At 30.3% G+C, this 26,145-nt stretch overlaps 4 protein-coding genes across 6 annotated transcripts in view; 3 read left to right on the plus strand and 1 right to left on the minus strand.

Annotated features, from left to right (window-relative positions):
* Positions 1-13,936, plus strand: part of LOC126865769 (MATH and LRR domain-containing protein PFE0570w-like) — a 14,630-nt gene extending 694 nt beyond the window's left edge. Inside the window, exons 2-4 of the mRNA XM_050618658.1 lie at positions 290-10,362; positions 10,442-10,681; positions 10,756-13,936. Coding sequence (XP_050474615.1) covers positions 376-10,362; positions 10,442-10,681; positions 10,756-10,809 — 10,281 coding nt within the window. The 5' untranslated portion in view covers positions 290-375 and the 3' untranslated portion in view covers positions 10,810-13,936. The remainder of the gene's footprint in view (positions 1-289; positions 10,363-10,441; positions 10,682-10,755) is intronic.
* A 580-nt stretch (positions 13,937-14,516) lies between these two features.
* Positions 14,517-18,406, plus strand: LOC126865774 (uncharacterized). 2 transcript variants are annotated; one of them, XM_050618673.1, is made up of 8 exons: positions 14,517-14,909; positions 15,027-15,202; positions 15,280-15,392; positions 15,461-15,877; positions 15,948-16,011; positions 16,105-16,273; positions 16,341-16,500; positions 16,599-16,746. In XM_050618673.1, the coding sequence occupies exons 1-8, from the start codon at positions 14,622-14,624 to the stop codon at positions 16,622-16,624; spliced, it is 1,413 nt and encodes a 470-aa protein (XP_050474630.1). In that variant the 5' UTR covers positions 14,517-14,621; the 3' UTR covers positions 16,625-16,746. The 2 variants fall into 2 exon arrangements, with proteins under 2 accessions (XP_050474630.1, XP_050474629.1); XM_050618672.1 differs by having other exon boundaries at positions 14,519-14,909; positions 15,951-16,011; positions 16,565-18,406.
* On the plus strand, positions 16,679-24,524 carry LOC126865770 (general transcriptional corepressor trfA-like). Of its 2 annotated transcripts, none has more exons than XM_050618659.1 (10): positions 16,679-16,827; positions 21,131-21,261; positions 21,348-21,490; positions 21,566-21,716; positions 21,795-22,027; positions 22,106-22,175; positions 22,243-22,559; positions 22,636-23,795; positions 23,864-23,995; positions 24,089-24,524. In XM_050618659.1, exons 1-10 carry the CDS (start codon positions 16,811-16,813, stop codon positions 24,108-24,110), a joined length of 2,376 nt encoding a protein of 791 aa, XP_050474616.1. In that variant the 5' UTR covers positions 16,679-16,810; the 3' UTR covers positions 24,111-24,524. The 2 variants fall into 2 exon arrangements, with proteins under 2 accessions (XP_050474616.1, XP_050474617.1); XM_050618660.1 differs by lacking the exon at positions 16,679-16,827 and adding an exon at positions 20,307-20,718.
* On the minus strand, positions 17,369-20,171 carry LOC126865779 (multiple coagulation factor deficiency protein 2 homolog). Its single transcript, XM_050618682.1, has 6 exons — positions 19,713-20,171; positions 19,458-19,576; positions 19,230-19,277; positions 18,900-19,057; positions 18,681-18,829; positions 17,369-18,607 (listed from the first exon to the last, which is right to left on the minus strand). The coding sequence occupies exons 2-6, from the start codon at positions 19,563-19,565 to the stop codon at positions 18,429-18,431; spliced, it is 642 nt and encodes a 213-aa protein (XP_050474639.1). The 5' UTR covers positions 19,566-19,576; positions 19,713-20,171; the 3' UTR covers positions 17,369-18,428.
* Positions 24,525-26,145: the final 1,621 nt, after the last annotated feature.

Below are 26,145 nucleotides of genomic sequence, written 5' to 3' on the forward strand. Positions count from 1 at the left end.
TTACTTATCTTTTAATAAGGATAAAATAGATTTAAAAAGTTATATAGATGTATATAAATATAATATAACAAATAAACACAGCACTGTACCAAAACATGCGAGTGTCCTTAATTGATTGATAATTTAATCACTCCTGAAAGTGCATCTTTGTTATTATTACCTTATATAAATACCTTTTTAATTTTTTTAACAAACAATGTTTAAAGTAACTTACGGTAAACTGACATAATTCTATAAATAAATAGATATAACTACAAAAAATTAAAAAAGTATAATTTTGTTTCTATAGGTTCTGGTCCTGCCTCTAGTGCAATTATTTTTTGTGGATAAAGGGAATGAGATAAATACTATAAATTTGTAGTAAAACAATGTACAATGAACTACGGTGGGAATATGCCAGATTGGCACCAATATAATGCTTCACAGACAAATGAAGTCACACCTTCTGCACAAAATGTGAATTCTGGCCATCTTTCATACATTCCTGGTGCCAGTCCACCAACACTAAATGCAATTAGCCTTAGTTCAGAGGGTCTGAACAAGCATCAGAATGATGCAAATTACAATCCAAGAAACTATCAATCTTTTAACAATGTTTCAAATGGCTCAACCATTCCAAATAACAGCCCTCTTGTATCTATGGTGCAAATGCAGAATTGCATTGGCCATTATGGTTCTCCAAATACAAGGAATACCATGTTAGATAACATAAATGCTTCTGTGGATCCTAGGAACACTAATATCGGAACTATAAATGATGACATAGGATATAGAACCAACCAAGGACCTTTTAATGGACCTATTGGTCATCTAAATGGAGCAAGCTGCAATTTAAATACATCATCTGGACCTAGAACAGGGCCTGGACCTATCCCTGGACCTAGGACAGGACCTGGACCTGTCCATGGACCTCGAACCAATTCTGGACCAGGAATTGGAACCAATCCTAATACTGGAACTGGTCCTATGTTTGGACCTGGTTCTAGACATGGACCTGCATCAGTATCTGTTTCAAACTCTGGCGCTGGAAATATGGGACCAAGAAACACTAATGTCGGTCCACTACCACCTTCTGGGAAACCTGTACCACCTTCTTCATTTATCCCTTGTAAAGGAATGTGTTGCAATTCAGATCCAAACATTAATTACCAGCAGTGGGAAAAATATGGATCATATCAAAATAATGGTTCATACAGAGATAATGTACATCCATCGAATTATCAGATCGAAAATAGGCAGTTTGGAAATAATTGTAATTTTAGAAAAGATAATCTAGAAAGTAAAGAAGTAATGAGCCCCGTGTTGCCCAATGCGTCCACTGTAGATCATAGAAGAAACTTTGCAGATTATAAGTATCACAAGGATCACATAATGCATAGAAATTACTCAACATCTTCGGGAATATTTCACAATTACTCCATGCAAGGTTATAATTATTCTACAGAGCAACAGAAATACCCTTATCCTGTGAAAGAACATACGAAAACAAATAGCATGAATATGCCGAATTCAGGAATGCTTAAGCAGCAAGAACAAAATTTCATAGCCCAACAAAAATTCAACAATAAACAATGCCAATATCAAAATGGCAATATGATACCCAAAGGAATGCCTACTGTAAATGTAAATGCAAATATGGTATCCTCTTCTCAAAACTCATACTTCAATTCGCAATATCCGAGAAACATTCCCGCAGAAATCTCTCACGAATGCCAAGAAACCACCAATAATACTGCAATGATGAATAAAATGCAGAATACCTTTATGCATAACTCTCCTCCACAGCATCAAGTGTATCAACATAAAATAGCAATGCAAAAATTTTCAATAGAAAATCATCTTAGGGAACTGAGTAGGATACCTGGCTATCAGTCTCATCCCAAATACAAAGAATGTATTCTTAGATATAGAGAAGTATTAAAATTGCAACAATCGTCTGGCTATCAAAATCCAGTTCAACAAACTCCACGTGTAACAACACCAGTAAATACTACAGTGCCGCCTATTAATTTGCAGTTCGATCAAAATGGTATGTTAATAAATTCCAGTTATCTACCGGATAATTTCTCTAAGGTGCAGCATGCACCACCAACTATAGAGCAAGCACCAGAAAATATGGATAAGCAAAATAAAGACCAAGATATTGCCATGGTTAACGAGAAGTGCCAGCAATCGCAACAACGAGAGCAGTTAATAATTCCCCAACAAAATGAACATGTTCCTTCCTCTTGTGCAGAAACGTTTCAGAAACAGAATCAGTTCTCTATACACAAGGACTTTAATCAAAATCAACTAAAAGTACAAACAAGCGAGAGTCACACCTTTAATACTTTAAGTACTAATACTAGTAACGAAACGATGATGCAGCAAAAAGCCTCGAAAGAATTCGCTAATAAACCGGATCTGGATGTAAGACAGTTTTTGGCTAATTGGGACGAAACTGACGACGAAGAGGGAACGACCAATATACCAGACACAATTCTAAGTGAAACAACCCCTGTTGTTGTAGTAAGCTATGAAAATATAGATCTTTCATCGAAAACACCACAAGCCTCGGAAGTTCCAAGAAAAAATGGTTTCTGCTCGAACGAAACCTTAGAAAGTAACAAACAAAGTGAAACGAATGTAATAGCAGCCCAAGACTGTTTGACAATATCGTATTCCGCATCTGATAATTCTGAGATTGCTAAAACTTCCAAAAGAACGATTGGAGAAGGTGTGGTGAAACCTGGGAGTATCATACATTGTATTAGCAATGGTCCTGACGAAATACCCACAATTCACATAGTGGACAATTTAGAAATAGCAAACATTCTGGGAGCACCTAATGGTCAAGTTATACAAGCTTTGGAGAAGCAAAAGACAATACCATTTTTCAGGGGGCCGAGTAATAATGAAATTGCCGAAAATACAGAGCAGCAGAGTAAGAGTAATACTCATATACTGTCTGTTGATTATCCCACATCTTTGGGTGACATGGATAAGAATACAAATATGGAAAATTCTAGTATTTCTGAAACGACTACAATTCCAATAAACAACCAAGGATTAAGAGTTTTGTCGACATCAGAAAAAGATAATCTGGATGTTAGTGATAACATCGAACTAAAGAAACAGCATAGTTTTGAAGAATCCCATAATCCCGATGATATTAGTTTACCAGATTTACCAACCTCAGAGTGTACACCAATATCTACTACTCTGAACACTCCTATTCATTCTGACACTGAAGAATCTTCGCAGAACATGGAAGACTTATCAATATCCACAAATATGATAGAAGTAATGCAGAACAGTCCAGTAATTAGTTTTACACAGCTAAACAGCGAGGATAAAGTAAAGAATAGATCCCTTGGTACTTTGGAGTTGGAATTTCAAAAGGAGAACCGTTACAAAAATAACGAAACCAAGACTGGACATGCGCAAGAGGAAACTTTGAATAATTTTGAGTTGTCTAACAACTCTAAAGTGAAATCAAATGAAATAATTAAAAATAAGCAGATGAAAAATCTCGGGACCACTACTGTGAGAAAGAAAGTATGCTTAGTAGATAGCAAGGAAAATGATGCTAGAGTTTCTGATACATGTGGTGTTTTAACATCCATGGAGTATGAACTGGAGGAAGTTGTTGAAGGGGAGAAGAGATCAGATCTCGACTCTCCCGATTATTCGTACGAAAGGGGACACAAAAACATTAGAAGATCGACGGAAACGGTAAGAAAACCGGGAGTAGAGAAAAGTAAGTCGAACGATAACGTTGATTCTAATGCAAATTTAAGCCCAAAAATATCTGATGATGAGTCACAAGCATTGAAAAATGATAAAGAGCTTAGGAGGAGGAAGATAAAGACTTCGATTGTATCTACAAATGCTAGCTGCTCAACGCCTTCTGAACTTGATCTAGATGTCAGAAAAAGAGCAAGAGAAGCAATAACCTGGGAAGAAAAATGTATAGATAAATACTTAGATAGAAATCTAAGTCAAAAGAAAGATGCTGATCATTTGAAACAATCGAAGGTTTCTGATACGAGGAAGTTAGAAGATTCAAGCTCATCCCAAGGTGGAGAGCATTCTGTGTGCCATATGACTTCTCAATACAAACACTATTCCGCTGCTGTGATAAAGGATAATGTTACTTTAAATAATAAGAAGACGCACGGCATCACAGACAGGATCATGAGTGAGAAATCATCCGAGTTCTCAACCAAGATAAACAATATTAATACCAAAGAACTCTCCGAAGAGGCAGAAATTAGGAAATGTGTATCAAGTAAAATAGTTTCAACATTGCAGGAAGACATTCAATCTCAAACTTCTAAGTTACTGCAAAAAGATTTGAAAAGTATTGATGGAGACGTTACATACACTGCGGAGGAGATGCGTGTGCTAAAAGAGTATAGAAAGAAGAAAGAAAAGTCGTATCAGGCTCACGATACATATAATGATAATAATAAAGATGAAAAATCGAAATCTAAAAGTTATAAACTGGGACACAAGGTATGTTTGGAACAAAATTCTGTATCTTCAATTAGTTTAAATTCAGAGAATCTGATGACACAGGAAGAATCAAAAAGCCACTCATGTTCGAAAAATTTAATAAAAAATGCTGACTTTGATATTCAAGTTGCTAATGTAAACTTGAAAATTAAAGACAATGATATTGGTAAAGAGTTAGTTCTTGGAGACAAAAGCCAAGAACACACAAAAGACCCTCTGGAGGGAATTAAAATTGAAATCAACGTGTCATGTACAGACAGAAACTCGAAGGGACAGGAGCAGAACAAGCGAATATTTTACGACGATCGCAGCCTGTATGAAATTGACGATTCACTTTCCTATTCGAATACGTTGGACTGTCAACGTAGATTACACGCTAAGGATCAAGAAGGCAACCCAAAATTACCCGAAAGAGCTCACAGAGTGTTTGAGAAATCCGATGCGGTTGTAGATGTTACAGAAACGAATCAGGGTAAAAGCGAAACGGAGAAAAATTTAAGAATAACGCTTAAGAAAGATAGGAGAGCTTCGCTAGAGACAAGCGAGGAAATTAATTCTATCATTTCTAAGGAAACATGCAATTTAATTTCAGATAATCAGTCTTTTAGTAAATCTTCGCGCAACAATGTATTCTGTAAAGATATATCGAAAGCCGAAATAATCGAGGATACTAGTTATGCTGTTGATCACGTGGATATAATTAAGTCAAAAAGTGCAATATCAAATACTGCCACAATCGATGCAAATAATAAAATTAAGGGAAAGAATAAGCTCGAAAACGATAAGGAAGATAATTTTATATGTGAAGATGATGATCAATTGGCAAGGATACAAAAGCAAGGTTCTACGAATTTCGTGAATGTTTCAAACATAATAGAAAAAGAGATAGCAAGTGTATCTCACTCAAAAACTTCTATAAAACTACCAGAAAGCAACTTTATCGAACTCAAAGCCAAGTCATTAAATAATTTGAGCAATTTGGATTTCAAGTTTGGCAAATATTCTGGGATAGAGTTAGATCGCGGTAAACGCATGGATGAGGAATTGGACGAAGAAGAAGATAATACGGGCAAATGGAAGAAGCCAAAGATAGATGATATTTTTGAAGACTGCGACATGTTCCAAAGTAGCAGCGGTTATGTAAATCCGATATTCTCGAGCATAGATAAACTAGAGGAGCTCCATACTGTTCCTGTATACACTACCAAAGACGGAAAGATATCCTATAGTCCTAATCGAAGATTCACTTATCACGAATTAATGATGGAGGCTCGTAAACGAGAATCTTACTCCTCTGTGAAAAAGTCCCACTACACGGATACCTGGAACAACTATTACAACTCAAAATTTCGGAAAATGTACAAGAAAAAGCGGCATCATAGTCTTAATGATAAGAAAAAGTATGAATATAAGAATACCAAGTATCTTTATGATAGGAAACGAAATTATTCGGATGAATTCTATGGTAAAAGTCATGTTAAATATAAAAATTATGTTCACAGCATTAGGAACAATAATGCTATTTGGTCTGATCATTATAAAATGGATAAAATGTATAGCAGCAGCGATTCTGATGAACAAATCATAGATCGCAGTAAAAATCGCGTTGCTGAGGGGAATAATTGTAAGAAAGATCAGATTACAGAGAATAAAAGCATAGCTATCCCTAAACCACAAAAAGATGAGATGTTTATTGATGAATTAGATCTGGAATGTAAAAGTAAAGAGAATGTAACAGATGATCTTTCACATAAAGATAATTGTATGGATTTAGAGGAGGCGCAAGTGGTTCAATTTCAAATTCTTGATATTGATAAAAAGAGTGAAAATTGTGTAAGCGCTAATAATAATTGTATAGATAATTGCATATCTCATATGGATTCGGATATTCTGTCAACTTCTTTACAGTCGAAACAGAAAGAACAAAATGTTGAAAATAATGTAAATGAATATTTAATGCTAGATAATTCGGAAATCACGTTAGAAAACTTTCAGACAAATAAAGATAAAAATTCGGGCAATGAATGTACGGATCAAATTATTGATAAAGTTGAAATTATAACTACTCTTGAAAATGAAGAGAAAAATGTAGTTGCAAAAAATGAATCACCGACTTCAAAATTGTTTATCAAAGAATCTTTATTGGATAAAGATAAGCAAGTTAGTTTACACGATCTTGAAAAGAAAAAAGATGATGAAAAAATTACTTCAGAAGGAACAGATGCTAAAGAACAGAAAGAAGAAATTGACATAAACTTGTCTGATAGTCAAATTTCCCTAGAATCAAAAAATAATCTTGAAAATATAGAAAATACAGAAAGTAATAACAAATCAGAAACTAATCACGTTAGCGTACCAATATTTGAAACAGACATAATAAAAGAAGTTTCTGAGCTTCAAATAGATTCGAATAATGCATCTAATCAGGTTTCACAAGAATTTTCGTTTTCAAAACGTCCGAAAGTCGCGTTTAATGAAATAATTGAAGAATCTGAGCAGAATATTAGTCAAGAAAATATCTCAAAATGTGAAGAAGAAACTGTGCAATTTAATAAAGAAGTTGAAATTTCAAATGAAGATCAAGAATACGAAAAGGATATAAACAAAATAGAAGAAGAAAATAATGAGGATTTAGAAGGTCCAAACAATGATACTCTGTTGAAAGACACTTCTGCAATGAATCAAAAGGAATCTGAATCTCAGGCAGTACTGGCAAACAAAACAATTGATCAAGAAGATAATACAAAACACATTTCTATTGAATGTATTGAACATGAAGACAATATTGGCGTGAATTCTGACCAAATAAATAACGTAATTACCGAAAAAAGAAGTTCTATTGATTCCTCAAAAGATGAAATTCATACTGAGGATGAACATATTACAGAAATTGGATTAAACAGAAGTGGAATAGAAACTATTTTATCAAATGACCATATAGAAGAAACTTCAGTGGAGCAAGATGTAATAACTGACGATTTAAAGGATGAAGGTGGATCAGATGATCTGCTAGTTGCCTCTAAACATGAAACGAATTCCAATCAAGATACTTTGGAAGATAAAGGAATACCTGTTCTTAATACATGTTGCTTTATTAAAACCTCTCCAACTGTGGATGCTGAAAACAGCAAAGATAAAGCTGAAATAGATAGACAGAAAGAAGAGCAAATTCCTGTCGATCAAGCCTTTTCCAAAAGCTCGACTCATTCTTCAGATATAGACATGATAGCAATACCCAAGCTGGTTATAAAGAAAACTGACACTTCAAATTCGAAACCAGTGTGCTCACTAGATTACATAGATTCTTCTGAAACCTGCGATAGATATGATGCAAAATTATTGTCCGAAGTACGTCCAAAAATACCAAAAGTGATCATAATGAAAAATAGATCACGCTCTGTAACTCCAACAGTTGAAATTTTAGAGAAAACTAAGTCTGATAAAACGCAATCTTTTCTTCCAGAACAAAATGAAGAAAGTATGGATATGGATAACAGTGATTTTGAATCATATACTTTAAAATATGATAATTATGAAAATAAGGTACCTAAGGTGAGGATAAAGTTGGAGGATATATCATCCAAGGACTTAAAAGTATACTTAAAACGTAAGACCATTAAGAAGAGCATTCCAAAAGTAAAGATTAAAAAGCTTAAAATGCAAGAAAGTAAAAGAATCAAAATGAAGGAGAGTTCAGAATCAGAAGGTACTGATTCTGATGAAGATACAAATTTTCATGAGTCAATGTCCAGCGACATAGAAGTTGAAAAAACATCAAAATCAAAGTTAAAAAAACAAGAAGAAAGTAGATCTTTGTCACCAGAAAAAGATAGAGGGAATGATTCGAATATTCCTAGAGTTTCTTCAAAAAAAACTAAAAGAATAAAGGAAGAGGACTCAAAACACACTGCCAAGTATGATAACAACATAGCAATTAATGATGAGTTAAAGAAGAAATTTCCTCAGTGCATTATGGAAAAGATTCCTAAGGTTATAATAAAAAGAACTCAAATTGGCACAGAATTTAAATGCGAAATTAGCAAAAGTAAAAAGACTTCAATCACTGAAACGTCCAAATGGCAACCAAAAGTAAAATTACAAAGATTAGATGTTCTAGATCATATGGTGAAAGATTGGAAGCAATCAAAAATCACATTAAGTGATAAGTTTGATTTGTCTGCACAAATAAAGGATATTAGCAATGAAGATGTGATTGATGACAATAAAGTAAAATTACCTAGATCTAATTCAGTGTCTAGTTTGTCTCCTGCTAAATGCAAACAGAGAAGATTATCAGACTCTGATTACATGAAAATTAACTCAAAATCAACTACTGGGTTCGATGCTAATTTAAGTAAAATTGATAATGTGGCTATTTTAAAATCAGATGATAGTGAACGTAGAAATATTAAGAGGAAAGGAAAGAGAAAATTACTTTCCCAGAGTAGACAAATACATCATAGTCAGAACGATGAAAGTGAGAGTGAAATGGGAGAAACTGCAACAAAACATTCCTTTAAAGACATTCTGACAAATGAAGACAATGATATGATGGTTGTGAAAAAGGAGTACTCAACTTTTGGGACCAAAGAGACACCCCTTATAGAAGACAAATTTCTAGACTCTGTCACTCGTTCACATAATTATAATGATAACAATAGTTCGATAATTAAAGTCGATTCCTCAGATGAAAGTCAAACTACAATAGAAATTTTGCCGGCATCACCAGATAATAGCGATAATGAAGTGAAGAACTCTGAATTTGAGAACATTAGTAGAATAGATATGGTGGATGCAATGCCGACTCAATTGGAATTAGAATTGGAACTTATTGACAATAAAAATATATGTTCTGAGGTATTTACATCGAAAATCGACTATGCATCGCATTCCAAGAGTAAGTACATTGAAGGGTCAACTAAGGCATTCTTCAATGAATTTCAACGTGCTTCACAAAATAGTTCTGATCAAAATGAATATACCTTCTTAATGAATAAACAGCAATTACAAAATCTAGAGAGAAGATCAAATGATAATTTTTATTGTAATGACTTATTAATTAAAGAAGTACTAGCTGCTAAAGAAACACTGAAGAAATGTTTGACAAAATCTGAAAATGAAGATGCAGAAAGAAAAAAATCACGACATAGGACTGTAGCTGAAAAGAAGCAAGGCTCAAGTTTCACTTTCAAGGATATTGGAAAATCATTAGACAAGTCTGAAAAAGCATGTTCTAATAGTCAGAATGATAGAGTGGAAGTAAGTGGAAAGTCTAGAAGTTCAGAAAAAAAAGCATGCATATCTTCTAGTAAGATGGATATAAAGGAAGTTAAAGAAAGCTGTTCAAAACAAAATGAAATTTATTCCATGGATTGCCCTACAGCTTCTACATACGAAGATAACAATGTACTAGAGCCAACTACCATTTCTTTGAAGGCTTCTAAGAAATTTGATGAAATAACAGCAAACACAACATCAGTAAGAAACTCTGGTCATATATCAAACAGATATAACAATACAAAAGACTTGCAGAAGGAAAAATCTGCAAAGAAAACTAGCAGTAGCAATGAGAATCAGAAAGATAATGATAATTCAAATGACACAAAAATAAAAGAAGACAACATGCCATTATTAGTGCCAGAGTTTGTTTTAAATTTTGATTCCAGCTCAGATAGAGATAGTTCCAGATCTCCACCTGTTATAACAAATCAAGAAGAGGTTGAACATGTAGTAGAAGATGCAAAATTGATGGAGAACAAAGCGATTAATCAAATGGAGAAGATAGAAGAGAATAAAAAACATTCCTATAAAGACTGTGGAATGACTATTGCTGATATTATAATGCAATTAGCTTATCATGAAAAGGTGAAAATATTTGCATTTCCCTTGATTGCAAAGTTTTTATATAAGCACAAATGAAGCTAATTTTAATAGTTTATTCCAGGCAACAATAAAGCATAAAAGATATTGTAATTTATGCGAAAGATGGTTTCCTACAACTTCACGACATCGTCGACATTTAGCTGGATACCAACATCGTTATATGGAATCAACACAGCGTAAAAGCATCCATACACTTTTTATTCTGTTCACTGGCAAACCTTGTCCAAGACTTTTGCCAGCAAATGTGATTCGTAATGACTGTTCCATTGGGGAATTGACACCTTTACAAATTGCCGTTCAGGTACAATTATGCTTCATGTACTATTCGTCTACTGTGAATTTCATATACTTAATCTTGTCAATTACATTTCATAGGATGTTGCAAAATGTGTTGAATATATAGAACAGGATCATAAAACGAAAGAATGATAGCAACAAGTTACTATAAATCACTTTGGCTGCATAGATGCATTTCCTGTGATTAACTATACTGGAACAAATAATGTGAGTACCTTTAAAAAACGTACTATAATGCTAAACACAAAGTTTATTCTGTAATTCTTTTAATCTTAAAGGAATTGTACATTTTTAGTATGATTACTACTGTTGGTAATCATACTATGTACTATTATAAATATATGTATACAAAGACAATGAAATTAACATCTATGAACTTTGCAACAAAAGAGAGCTTTGTTGATTGATGTTAATTGTTAAGAGTTACTTGAGAAAAAAAAATTATTTTAAGTAGTTAGATATTTAGCCAAAGATCATAGTAAAAAAAAAGATACATGTGTACGTTAGATTATTTATAGTTTTTGAGGACTACACAGTCTCTTGTTTGTACAAATGAAAATATGAGTAATATGATAAGTGAATGTGCTCGTTATAAATCTTTATTTATATCGTGAAAAGACTTATATATACGATGTATAAATACATATATATATATACACAGACACATATATATATATTTATTATTCTTGTTTAAAAAGAATATGAATCCTTGCAATGTTACACAGACCTAAATCTATATATAGTTACATTTATATAAAATTATATATCTGAAACAGGGGCAGTCAAAGTAAAAAATGTCTATACTATATGTTACAAGATTAAATGAACTATGAAATGTTAAAGTGTCCACAATTCGTACATTTCGTACATTCGTAGACAATGTTAGTGAATGTTAAACAATTTAATTTAAAAAAGAAAGTTAAACAATATGTAAATTCTCCAAAATATTAATTATACTTATTACTGTGATTCTAAATCAAATTTTTCTATTCTATTTATCTTTAATAAGTATAAACTAACTCTTTATACAATTCTTTCAAAAATAATTACTTACTTAATTGACATAAGCAGTAACATCTCATAGTTCAGTAGAAAATCTACATATAATATAAATAATGTTCACTCCCCCGTCACGTGTTTATGTCTGATTCAAACCATTTAGGTGTGCCTAATGAGTTATTGTTTATACAAATAACAAAGCTTTTAATTGTTTTTAAATGTTACAAATGTTTTTCTTATTATTCTATTGATATATGTATATTGGAAGTGGGAAAGATCCTTAAAGAATAAGTTCCTGGTTATAAAGTGGGATGGAATAAATATATTCCTTGTTAAGAGGCTAAAAAACAACTATTATGCTAATACAGGGTTAACAGACTATATTTACAATTGTCTTATAATTTTATTCTTTCTGGTTTACGTTCCAAAGAATGAAAATACATTAAAAGTCACTTTATTGAAAAATCTAGTTTAATCATTGAATGCAACCAAATAAAAGAAATATATAATATATATATATCTATATATATAAGTCTATCGATTGTTATTCCACTTAATGTTTTGTTTCTCATAAGTTTGTTTTAACTGTTTCATATTTTATTTGCACGAGTGCCTTAAAATACACCTAACAGTATTTGTCGTATCGTGTTATGTATATTATGTAAGATTAAATGAAGCTATATATTTCTAATATTCTTGTATAAAATATGCATTATATATGCTGCAATTATGAGAACATTAAAATAAATATACCACTGCATAATAACTATAAATGACATTTCTATAAATATGTACATCATATTTGTTTTATAACTCTTTTTCTATAATTGTAATAAAAAGGTATCTAAACAGTGGTATCCCTTGAACATCTTCACAGGTATATAAAATAAGTATAATATAGTGGTATAAATTAAGAAAAATGTTCTCATAATTGAAGTTTTGTTATGCAAATATTTTATGATATCATTGTGTGTTCTATGTGCCTAAATTTTAAGAAATTTATATCCATCTAAAATTCAAATATGCATAATATTACTTATACATATACATTTAATATAATATAAATATGCATCACTTGTATATTATATGAAGAAAAAAGGTTTCAAAGTTTTTATAAATAAAGAAAAATTGTATCAGTTTGATGTATGTTGTACTTCACAAAAATTGTTTTGAGTGTTTAATTGTGGCTACAAGATATCCAAGTAAATTATGTACATCCAAAATATAAATATGTATAACAACTTGTATCGTATGATATCGTAATTCATTAGATTTGAATCTTATAGTTTCTCCATCTAATTTGACTATGTTATATTAATTAAAGAAACAGGATATTCTTAAAAAATAAAATTACATCTAATATATGCTTCATTTAGATGAGCAGTGGTTTTTTAGAAAAATTCTATTATTGACTTCCAATAATGTAAATTATTATAAGATTGCACCGACTCAAATATTTTCAGTTAGAGAAATTTATATTACAAAAAACCTTCTTTTATTTTCTAATTTAAGTTATTCAATTTAAGAATTGAAAATTTTTATGTAAACACACAAATTAAGAATCAGTTTGTAAATCAAATTACTTAACAGAGATGGGTCCATACAAACATTTATTAACTAATAAAAAATATTTTCGTAAGTCAATATTATTAACACCCATCTACTTATGATTTATAATTCTTTTATATTTTTAAACATTTAAATCATCACATATAATAACATCATTCAAATGAGGCAGATCTGTATAGAAAAATAAGTGCAATTGTATATTTTTACAAAGCTTACAACTGATAATTCCATACAAAAATACTAACTTTTAAAATGGTTGTTAACTGTGCAATTCTAAATCAGATAAATCATTTATACAGTTCTGCTAATTTTATACATAATGTGTGATTAACATAGAATAATTGTGTGGCATAAATTACAATAATTGTAAGCGTGTTTTAGATTTGTAGCACTTTTTTCAATTTTAATATTTCAAAAAAGTGATAATTTAATATTTCTATAAATTTTGAAGAAATCTGAAGAGATGAAATTTATTGAAAAGTTTTAAATGTTACGTAAATATTTTGAAAAGTACTATAGAAATGTTACATATCTAAACACTAAAACCATTCCATAGTTAAAATAAGAGGTTTAGTTAATAGAACTGTATGAATCAATAGATTATTTTCTGTTAATGTACTTAGGCTACAGAAGTGTATGCAAAACTCTAGTTAATATATTAAAGAAACAATAAATAATAAGAATTACCATGTATGGTGTCCGTTCCTTAATCACGTGTATATCCTTTAACTTCTCTTTATCCTTACATATGTATATATATATCTATTTTTCACATATATAGATGGTACAACTGTACGATTATCGCAATGTATTATTTATAGAAATTAAAATTTATAAGGTTACGCTACTCACAATTCTTTTTCTCACATTTGAACCGTTTTGATTATACTTACAAAAAATTTAAAAATAAATTCAGTAAATTTATATAGTAGGGACATCTATAATTTTTTACTAAATTTATAATATAAATTATTGTCTATAGTTGGTTTCGTAGGAATTGTTGGCGAATTTAATTTTGTCATTTAATGTAAATAAATAAAACGAATAAAATTTATATATATATTTGACTGATCGAATTCATTTATTTTTTCAATGAGCAATCTAGTTGTTTATTGTAGATTAAAATATTTGATTCTTACAGTTTGAAAAATGATTTTAAATTTTATAAAAAGATATTAATATAGTTCATAATATCTAAATTATATTTTTAATTTCTATTAGATATTTTTAAATATTTCTATTACGTATTTAATTAATAATTTCGATGTTATCCTTGGGCAGTTGATTATTTTAATCGGATAATATATAAAGTTATTGATCAAATTCGAAAGGTGAATAAGCATGCGCGTTTTTCTTACTATGTAAATGGCAAGAGGATGATGTTTTACAAAGATTTGCAAGTGTTTTTCCATTTTTTTACGGTTTTGTTATACGTTTCCGGTGAAACATTAATGAGGAAAAATGAAAAACGTACCAGCCTCAGAAACAATTATCAGATGTGCCTCGACACTTTTAAGATTCAAGAAGATAAAATTATTCGAACGCAGGAATCCTTAGACATGGGTGCTAAATATTTGAAGGAATTTGAGTTTAATTCTAGAGAAGAATGTTTAAAATTCTGCTGTGATACAGAAAGTTGTGACGTGTTTATTTTTGAAGAGAAGGTATAGATAATTTCATACAAAATAAATAAGCAAATAATAAAAATATGATTTCTTTTTATTTCAACAAATAAATGATTTATTTTCCACTAATAATAAAATAAATTGAATACCATATAGAATCCTGGAAGTTGTTATCTTTTCCAATGTGGCCCATTGCATGACTTCAAATGTAAATTTACAAGTCATGCTAACTATAGTAGTGCAGTTCGTAGTAGCTATAGTACACAAAGCAATTCACAACTGGAGAAGGAAAGTACGATTTCTCAACAAGAACATGAATTGAAATCTCTTAGGTATGCAACCATCATTTTGATATTCATAATATTTTGATGATAAAAGAATAATATACATATTTTTTATTTATATGAAGGAAATTAGCAGACCCAGCACCAGCAGAATATTCTTTCACAGAATCCCCCATGAAATTAATTGTAACATTGGCACCAAAATTATCATTAACAACATCCCCACCTATCAAACAGGGTATATACAAATTAAAGTTTTGCGTTTCTAATTCAACAAGACAAATGTATAATAATATATGTTTGTAGTTTGTACTAAAAACCAATATGAATGCAGCTTATCTGGAGATTGTATAGCAATATATAATGTATGTGATGGTATACCACAATGTACTGATGGATCTGATGAAGCAACAGATGTATGTCCCATAGAAAAACCAACAAGTTTTCCTTCTATAGCCCAAGGAGTTCAACCTCCACTACCATACCAACAAATGGTTGATCGACATAAACCCTATGCTCCACTGTATCCTCATGTTTCAGAAGTTAATTCTTGGAAATTGCCTAATTTAGCTCAGCAAATGATACCACCTCAGCTACTTCTATATCCAGCTCGTCAGATGGAAGGTGCTCCAGGGTATCAATGGGATTATCAACCCATATATGATCGAAATAAAGCCATTTATAATTCTTATCCTGAACAAAGCAATCTAAATCCTTCTGAACGTAAGTAGTATAATTGTAAAAGATTATTTTATGAATGAAGTGGAAGTGCTTTAAACTGTATCATTTTTAGAAGATCAGTCACATATTTTCAATCATAAGGGATTGGGTGTAATAGGAGAAAAAGAATCAGATGGGTAAGGCATCAAATTTTAATTTTAAAGAAGGTATTAAGCAATAAAAATATTAAAGTAGTTATATTTAATCTTGAATTATTTTAAATTGTTTAGTGGTACATATATGGATGCAAAACATCCATACAAAACGTCGTATTTCCTATCAGCAAATAGGCAAAACAATCAGGTTTATCTGTCTCCATCTCCAATATCGAATGTGCAACAGAAGCAAATAATGGAAACAGAAAAGGATGTTATTATTACAACAACACCTGCTTGTGATGTATGTGTATTCTATGATTTCGAAATTTCATTGCAATATTAACATTATATTATTTTTTCTCTTTCAGACATCACATGAACAAAAAGATGTTTCATTAAAAAGTCAAGAAATCGGAAAAATCGATCAACAAGGGGAGAAACATATAGTACACGGAAAAGAAATTAGTCAGAATATATTAAAAAATGAAACTCTGAAATTTAGTCATATTCAAACAAAGGAAACAAAAGGTGCGTTATTAAATAATGTTATTTTTGTCCAATGTTTTATTGTAATTTAAATATATCATTTTAGAACATAAAAGTGTAATAGTTATAAAACATCATAGCAGAGAGCATGGAAGAAATACCTTAATGGCAGAGCACTTGAAACAAGCAAATGAAAATGAAGTTTTGAGACCCAGGGGAGCAGTCATATCGTTGGCTTTAGGACTTACAATAACAGCTATTACAGCTACATTAATTGCTTGCCGATTACGAGTCGTCCGAAGACGTGGAAGACGGCACGGACTATATGCTCATGATGCGGATTATTTAGTAAATGGAATGTATCTCTAAGTGAGTATACGAATTTCTTTAGTCAAAGGAATGTAGTGATTTTCATACTATTTTAAGTAACAACACAATAAAAAGTGTTTTGTCTTAGTAGTCTGATTTTAAAACTAATTAAAAAACGAAAATGTTTTGATTCATATTTATTTTATATTTGTGAAATTTGTTTCATCATCTTATGTGCAATAGATATTGTGTGAAAGTAATTGTATTAAATTTGTGAAAATTTGCTATAAAATTATAATTTTTACAACGAATATTTAAAGTATTTTATAAAATAAATTTTTGCTCGAGTAACTTACATTTATCAAATTAGTATCTTAATTTGTATAATAATATTTGATTTTTAAAAAATATTGACAATATAAAAAGAAATCAAGAATTTTCGAATAGAATGAATTCTATGATAAAGCGCAACACGAAAATTTACTGTATAATTTGAAAAGGCTTTAATAGATTTAACGGTGAAACTGTACACAAGCGAATGTAATACACATGTATCTTTAATTCAGTGCAGCTGTGTTTGAAAAAAGAGAAAACTACCAGCTTATAACAAAATTATATTTATATATAACTTTTACAATCATACAATACAAAGGTATATACGATTCTTAATAATAGAATCACTGTTTTCAAGATTATAGTAACTAGCTATTCTAAAAAAAATTGTTACTATGTCGTTTTTATACCTCAATTGTATCAAAAAAGGAGCTAGGTACCAAAGTATTTCTTCAAAGTACTTACATATCTCTAAAAAGGATTGTTCTTATTTCACATGAATGTTTCTAAATAAAGAATACATGTAGTATATACATAAATTCGATTAATTTGTCCTGTTGGATACAATGGAAATATATAAAAATTGCTATATCATTACAATTGTGTTATATATGAATTTTCCATACTTAGTAATTTTATTTGTATAAATACTACAACATTATTAGTTTAACCAAACCCAATAATTTATATAAAATATGAACAAAATAATGGAAGCATTTAAATTATCAATACTTCTGCTACTTAACTAACTATATGATAGCTAGAAATTTGATAAAGAATCAATATTAAAGAAAATTGTTCTTATATCTTTTTATATTAGAATTTTATGGATTAGAATTAATCTTTAATATAATTTTCATGTAAAAAGAATAATTACATTTTATTAAAAAACCAATTTCTAATGTATAACAAGGGCATATACTAAATTCTGTTACAGCAAATAGAATTGTATTTGATTAAATTATACATAATGTTTCTCTCCAATATATATTTCATCAGTTGTATTTCTGATACTCCAATCACTTTGTATATAAAAAGAGATGGTATTATTCGGTTCAAATATGAATATTATATAATTGAAACAAATTTATATTTTCGTTAAAATAAAAAATCTGTATATATTTAAAAAAATTATTTTAATTATTTTTTATTCAAAAAAATATTAACAGAATAGAAATAATTTCAATTATATGCAAAGTAGTGGTCTGTACCATTATTGCAATGACAACAAGTGAAAATTATGATGATATTTATAAATGGGACTGTACGTATGTTCAAAATGAAATAAAAATACCATTTAATAACATTGAACATTGTATTGTACGCAACTATTGTCTGCCAGTAGCTGCTGCATATTGCTGTGCTCGTATAAATTCAGGGTAATCGATATACCCATCATTATTACTGTCATCTAAAGAAAGTATTGGATCTATTAAAGTTACCAATTCCTCATCCTTAAATAATTTCTGTCCAGTGTTGACTCCAGCTACCTCTTTATTCTCTTGTTCTGAATATAAAGAGTTTATTATATTCTTCATGCAGAAAGTTAGTAACTTAGTAATTAACTGATTCATACATACCATGCCAATGAATTAAGGACTTTATGAGCTCACAACCATCTAACTTATTATTATTGTCTGCATCATGCATTTTGAAATAATGAAATTGCAATTCTTGTTCTGACATTTTACTAGTATCTATTGGAACTTCCATGTGCTCTGCGATATGACTGCAAAAAATTTGTTAATAACTATAAGCTTAAGATTATAAGTTGATGATTTTACATCTATGTAACATACGCTTTTTCATTAACTATGTTGGCAGCATTAAGTATTTGTTGTGAATGATCATGCCCATGCCCATGCCCATGTCCTTGTTGAACCGGTACTTGATGAGTTGGCATATGTTGCTGTACAGGTACTTGTTGAACTGGAACTTGTACAGGTACTTGCTGGAACTTTATAAAAATTTTATTTGTAACGATGCATGATTTCTTTCTAAATTATTTAAACTTGATTCAAATATGCATTACACATAATATGATAAAATACATTAAATGTGTTTTAAATTATATTTATAATTATGATTATAAGAGGTACTAGATCTTTGGTATTTTTATGTAAACCTACCTGTTGTTGAGGAATTTGTTGTGGTACTTGATGTACTTGTTGAACAGGCTAAAACAAATTGAATATAAACTGACCTATGAATGAAACAATGATTAAAAATGCTATCCATGCAATTTATAGGTACTGTTTTAATATTCCCTAGTAATAAGAAATAATAGAATTGAATTTTGACTTAGACTTCAACATAACAGCAACCATATGTTTGATTATCTTAGGAGGAAAACTTACTTGTTGATAATGTTGAGGTGATACACCTGGTGGAACTCTTTGTTGCTGAGCGTGTGTATATTTACAAGCTAAAGATCCGATTATAAAAAGCCACAAAGTCCAATTCATATTGTAATGTTCTGCAACAAATGCATGCGTTTAATTACATATTTATTATATATCACAGAAATAGTACGCACATATTACATCTAATAATACTGCGTTAAACATTCAATTACGAAAATAGTAGGAAATAAACAAAATTTTTAGAAATACCTTATGTTATTCAATGTATACAAAAATTGACATGAACGCAAATATCTTGTTCATTGGCAAGACTGTATACCGGATTACGAATTTCGAGGTTATGTTACAGAAGTCATAGACTGACGTGGACAGATACCGCAAGTGTTACTTTATGATATACATACATATTTGGAAACCAGAGGCTCAAAGTATGATAAAAGCAGAGATAAAGGATATCAACAAGATAATTTGTTATTAAACATTTTTTATTAAAATAACCATTCTAATTTGAAATAAACATCATAATAGAAATGAATGGAATAGTTTTAATTTTTAATTCTATAATATTTTCATATGGATTAAAATAGGATTGATAAATCAAATGTTATAAACAAAATCCTTCTGTTAAAAGAATGTAATAAAACTTAATTTTAATTTAGAGAAATTAGTTAAATAATTATAATATGAGAATCACTGCATTACTAGACATTATTTTACAGTCAATAACTTCGAAATCTGTTGATCAATCATTTCATGTTAAATGTTGATGTACTTGTGAATTAAAATTTATTTCATCCTTAAAATAGCAACATTTGGTAAAAAAAATATGGTTTTGGTGCTTAGGTAGTGAATATCTGGGGAATATTTAAATATCTACAAATGGGCGTTGAAATATTTTTTTATTTATGGCGTATCAATTTAAATTTGAATGGACATGAGCAATAATTATTCAAATATGTACGAAAAATTGAAACCAATCTTTATAACATACTCTTTATTTTTGTTCAAAATTTAAAATGAGTTACATTCTGCTTCTAATCAATGAGTTTATCCCGCCGTTTTGAGATCTGTGAGTACTTTCACAATGGCGGAAAAGTATTGCTCTACACGATATCAAATTTGTGATGTGACTGTAATACCTCTGGTAATACATTAAAAAATAACTAAATAATTTATGATTGTTGAGAAGAAATCATATTACTACACAAACTATCCATAAATTGGAAAATTTAAAAAGATTTAATCGTATTAGCAGGTATGTACCAAAACTACACTTCGTTAATTTTAGCACTAATTTTTGTTTTATACAATTTCAGAATTCAAAACTTTATTCCCCCATATTTTTAATTCGTTATTACTTGTATTGAAATAAATATATTAGTATATAAAATATTGTGTGTTTAATAACCCATAATTTAAGATACACATTTAATATCTTTCTTTTATTTTAAATCCTTATCTTTAAAATATTTTGTATGTATTTAATCTTAAGTAATTAGGACATATATATATTGTGATGCTTTTACATTCTTTAGTAATTGAATTTAATAAATAAACCGTAAAGAATATGTACGATAGCTTGATAGTTTTATAATGTAAAATTTCTGTTAGTTATCATTGCTTTTTTGTGAGTTTTGTATTTTTTCGGTATTTTTGTCATATTTTAGAAGCTCAAATAATAAATGGAAAATGCCCCAGATACTAAACCACAGGAAGGTTAAAAAATCACAGAAGAGAGTATTGGTTAAAAGGAAACATTTTTTAACGAATTACCATGAAGCTAAGTCTTATAAACCATGTGAGTTTCAAAAAGAATATATGTCTATTCAATTATACAATATTTTTAATATATTTAAGACTAATATCAAAATTTGATTGTTACAGTATGTAAACAGCTACAAAGTAACAACAATTCATTAGCAAGAGCATTATCTAAAGAAAAGCATGAAGGTCAGTTATTATTTTCCCAAAATGTTGCTTTAATTGCTGAAGTACAAGATTTAGGTTTAGCTTGTAATAAACGTGATGTAAGTAAAGTATGTTAAATACAATAATATTTTGACAATTTATTAAAATCAGATTTATAAAAATATATTTTTTAGGCCATTATATCAAATATCCTAAAGAATGCTAAAGAAATGCTTAAAATGTTAGTGACGTTGACTGGTTACTTAACAAATACAATTTCATCTTGTCAAGAATTTGTAGAATCTGTTGCCACGAATATGCAGATGTCTTATAATTCTGCTGGAAGTAAGCTCTTTTACATATTATTTCTTTTTATATTATGTAGATTTAAAGATAGGTTCCTAGAAAAAAAAATTCTTCCAGAAAGGGAATCACTGAAAAGACTGTCAATAAAATCTCCAACTAGAGGAGTAGTGAAGCCTATGGTGAGCGGTTACACCATTACAAAACCCACCATTAATTTAAGTAGATTAAATATGCAGCATATTAATAATTCATCAAACTTAAGTATAATACCAGAGGTAAGAACACCCCCCAGAAATCAAGAGTTAAACAACTCAATGTCTCCTAATGGAGTCTCTGTAAGACGTACATGCGTAAGTATTTTGTAGAATGTTTTAAGTTTAACAAAGTTGTTTGAAAAATTGAGTTATCGAACGAATTAAATATTGCAGAAAAATGGTCGCACATACAGAATGCCTGAAAGATTGTCTCCTCTAACAGTTGCTTCACAAAGAGACAGTGGTATGTTCCGTTAATGACTCATATTGGCATATTTTGAAGTTAATATAACTTCAGTATTCATTTTTAGATGAGAGCGAACAAAGATTAAGCGAGAGAAGTAGCAGAAATTCTACTGAACGGATGTCAGGAAGAATATCGGAAAGAATGTCAGAAAGAATATCCGGAAGAATGTCAGAAAGACTGTCAGGAAGGCTTTCAGAAAGAATATCAGGAAGGATGTCGCAAAGAATATCAGAAAGAATTCCAAAGTCGAAGTCAAGATCGCCGAAGAATCACAGTTCTCGATGTAATATTGAAAATTTGGAACGTATAGGAAGTCCCAGAGTGAAGCTTAACGACGTATCTAAATTATTGCAAAATTCTCATACTATTAACATTCGAATGGTTTGTGTTGCCAGTAAACATATTTTTGCATAAAGTTAATTTCCACGTTAATTAAATCTTTAATTGCTATCTACAGTTAACAGAGAATCAAAATAGTCAAGAAACTGATAGGTCAAGATGTAGTAATGAAGAAGATGAAGATTCTCAGACTAAGATTATAGCAGAGACATCAACTCCCGATGATTCTGGAAACAATAATGATGGAACCACTGGGGATGAAAATGTAGAAAGCAACAATGAATTAGATACTACAGATGAACAAAAGAAAGAAAAAGTAAATGAAACAAAAAGTATTACATCAAACTGGGAGGATCCTCTTGAAGGACCAAGTTGGTTATTTGATAATTCCCAAGTCGTGCCTTCTTTTACAAATAACGACAAAAAGACTGATGATGTAGATGTTTCTAATGATGATAGTATAAGTTTCGTATTAGCAGAAAAAGAATCGAAGAATCTATTCGAAGAAACTACGCAAGAAATGTCGCCACTATCAATGTCAAGTAGATGTGCAAATCATGTGAATAATTCCAAGAATAGTATACAAACAAATAATGAAGATGAATCTGATATACCTCAACAAAATGAAAACAACTATTATAACGGAGCTATAGTGAGAGATGCAAATGAAAACGAATGTAAAACAGACAATGCCTCTACAACGAATTTGCAAAATTACATTACACAAAGACGAGGCTATTTTGAAAGTGACGATGAAGATGATTTCACGCTGATATACACACGACAACCACGTAATATGCATTTTGACATAAATGATTTAAAGCTGCCAGTACTAGAAGAGTCTGCTTTGAAACCAATAATTCCAGCTGAACCAGAACCAGAAATAACAACTACCCTTCGAAAGATATCCCAAATTTGTCCAATTCCATCTGTTTCGCATGATACTTTGAACGAATCAACGTTTAACCAGTCTACCGTAAATCTGCCACTGCTTGTGAATAATGATAATGAGACTATAGAGTTGGCGCCAGTAAAAAAAGAATCAAAACTATCGCAGCAGAAGAATAAAAGGCAGAAGGTAACTACGACGCACTTCAGTGATTTTGTTGAAAATACACCACCACTCAAGAAAAATAATTCTTACAAAAAGAAGAAAGGCAAACCGATGAAAGACCCAAGTGCTGCTAAAGTAGTGCTGCAAAAATTGAACGAATCCGATGTTAAATCTAGGACACCTTCTCCGACTGAAACAATTTCTCGCGATTGTAATCAATCTTTGTAAGTATATTTAGATAAATGATGATGTATATTAACTGTATATGATTATAACTTATACTTATATACAGAAGTCCTGTATCTTCACGTGCGGACAATTCAAGCGATTCAGAAAGTAGTACAAGTACCAATAACACATTTACTTGTAATCGCCCTAGACGAAAACGTGCTCAGATTTCATATCATGAACCTAATTTGATAAAGTAAGTAATTCTATTTTAATTCGTACTAAATTGTTTACATATTTTTTTATTTATATTAAGTTATCATGATTTCTTATTATCTTATTGTCTCAGGAAATTACGGAGGAATCGATAATTACAACGCAATATTTGTCGATATTGGAGAAGCGATTAATAAAATACTGTCATGTGTTTTGTAAGACACATTGATATTCCCTTTGATGTAAATAAGTTACTAATGCGTGTGGTGAATTTTATTGGACGGACTTCTAAATAAAGGGAAAAAAATGAAGACAAAAATAGAAACTAAATTAATTCCTTCAAACATCTATAATATACTATACAGCAAGTTCACACTTTGAACTGTTCTGCTTCCATCGCTGCGCACACTTTTATTAAACCAGCAATTGTTAATTATTTACAGGAAATCGGCTTGCTTTGACGTAGTCATAGCTTCGATGATTTTGGCTTCCTCTCGTAGTAGTGTTCGTATGATGTACTTTTTGTATCCTTAAGTATGTTTCATTGAATAAACCAACATTTTAGAACATTGCGTTTTCTATTATTTTATCAATAATGATAATGACATGAAACTAGCAGATTTTTGTAATATTTCCAATCTGTTGTGGAATTATGACAAACGCAAATGATCCAATCACACATAATTACGAAAAATAAAAAAAAATGCTTATTGAAGCATTCGACGATGGATGAAACAATTTTAAAAGACCGATTTTATTGGCAGTATTCAAAGAGACATCGGTGCATAAATAAAAAAGAAGTATTATGTATAATGGATTTAACTATTTATTCCTTATCCTATGCTGACAGGTTTATAGAGCGGCCAGCATAGAGGCGAGAATTAAACATGTTTGTTTAATTTCAAGATGAAATAAGCAACCAGTGTTACCTTCTCTACATAAACTTTTTTATCAAGTAAATATTTTTTACAAATCATTAGCACTTTGACTTTACTAAAATCTAATTTAATAATTGATATACTAATTATCGTGATGAGAACTAAAAGTTTACAACTTGAAAAACTGGATAATTCGTTATGACATAATTGTCACTAACATAATTGATTTGCAACCTAGTAGCAATCGTGGGTGTACGCACGCGGAACTTTCTGTTGCTAAAAGTCTAAGCTTGAGGTCAACACTTAATTTGCATAGTCGATATAGCAATGTGTTATAAAGCTGTTTTCATATTCATAGTTTCGTGTTTGTGATATCGCAAAGTGCCAAGAAAAACAGAAAGAAAATAGCTAGATATTCATACGATAAAATTTATCATGCGTATTAAACAAAATAATTATATTATACAATGCAACAATATTTTACATTTTACTGAAACGTTTATTTTGTCTACAAAATAAATAATTGAGGTCAATAAATAACAAACAGACTATACTGAAATATTCTTGGATTTCAGCCAATTTGTTAATTGATAAGCAGATTACATTTGAGAATCAATGGATAATCAAGCTTTATGGGATTAAACAATTTATCTACTCTGATGCTTGAATGCTACTGAGATAATCAGACAGATGCGGCTGTTTTCACGTTTTGTAATCGAATGATTTTGAAGGGTTTAAAACGATAGGAATACCTTTCTCAGGTAAATTAAAACGGTAGTTTCTAGCGATGAGTAAATTATTCAGGCTGAAAGTATATTTAATGCAATATGTCGTTCAATCTACGATCTTGTTTAAGAAGATAGATGTTATATGTCACGTATATTATTTTACAAAAATAACAATATATATATATATATATTCGAGGGCTATATATTTGCAAAAGAAAGCGTATGAAAATCGAACTCGAGTTCGAGTGTTCTGTAAGAGTTATAGAATTCTAATGAATTACATATGTAGTATCAATTGATTGCGGAACATTTTGCTCAATATACGAATAGTCGGTTACAAGCGTTATGTGGTGAATGCAAGATAGCGTGAAACAATCGTGATTGGTGTATTGACTTGTAGCTCGCTTGATACGGGTTTATGCAATGGATGCATTAACGCGATTCCATGTAAGTGTAATTATGCGCAGCTGACACATTAAAGAGCAGAACAACAAGGTTACCAATTTTCTCATGAATCTTGACCCAGTAATCCTTTTTAAATCTTTCCGCTTTTGTTTTAAATAAATGTTCATCGTTTAAAAAAC

The sequence above is a fragment of the Bombus huntii genome, chromosome 5, assembly GCF_024542735.1.
Source record: "Bombus huntii isolate Logan2020A chromosome 5, iyBomHunt1.1, whole genome shotgun sequence".
Classification (NCBI taxonomy): Eukaryota; Metazoa; Arthropoda; class Insecta; order Hymenoptera; family Apidae; genus Bombus; species Bombus huntii.

Bases quoted from the DNA above. Each gene is read 5' to 3' on its own strand.
- LOC126865774 (XM_050618672.1), top strand. From the start codon at position 14,622: ATGATGTTTTACAAAGATTTGCAAGTGTTTTTCCATTTTTTTACGGTT. The intron at 16,012-16,104 runs GTAAGGCATCAA...TAAATTGTTTAG, and splicing joins GGAGAAAAAGAATCAGATGG to TGGTACATATATGGATGCAA. The intron at 16,274-16,340 runs GTATGTGTATTC...TTTCTCTTTCAG, and splicing joins CAACAACACCTGCTTGTGAT to ACATCACATGAACAAAAAGA.
- LOC126865779 (XM_050618682.1), bottom strand. From the start codon at position 19,565: ATGAATTGGACTTTGTGGCTTTTTATAATCGGATCTTTAGCTTGTAAA. The intron at 19,278-19,457 runs GTAAGTTTTCCT...AATTTGTTTTAG, and splicing joins CACCTCAACATTATCAACAA to CCTGTTCAACAAGTACATCA. The intron at 18,830-18,899 runs GTATGTTACATA...AATTTTTTGCAG, and splicing joins AACATAGTTAATGAAAAAGC to TCATATCGCAGAGCACATGG.
- LOC126865770 (XM_050618659.1), top strand. The intron at 22,176-22,242 runs GTATGTTCCGTT...ATTCATTTTTAG, and splicing joins TGCTTCACAAAGAGACAGTG to ATGAGAGCGAACAAAGATTA. The intron at 23,996-24,088 runs GTAAGTAATTCT...TTATTGTCTCAG, and splicing joins CATGAACCTAATTTGATAAA to GAAATTACGGAGGAATCGAT.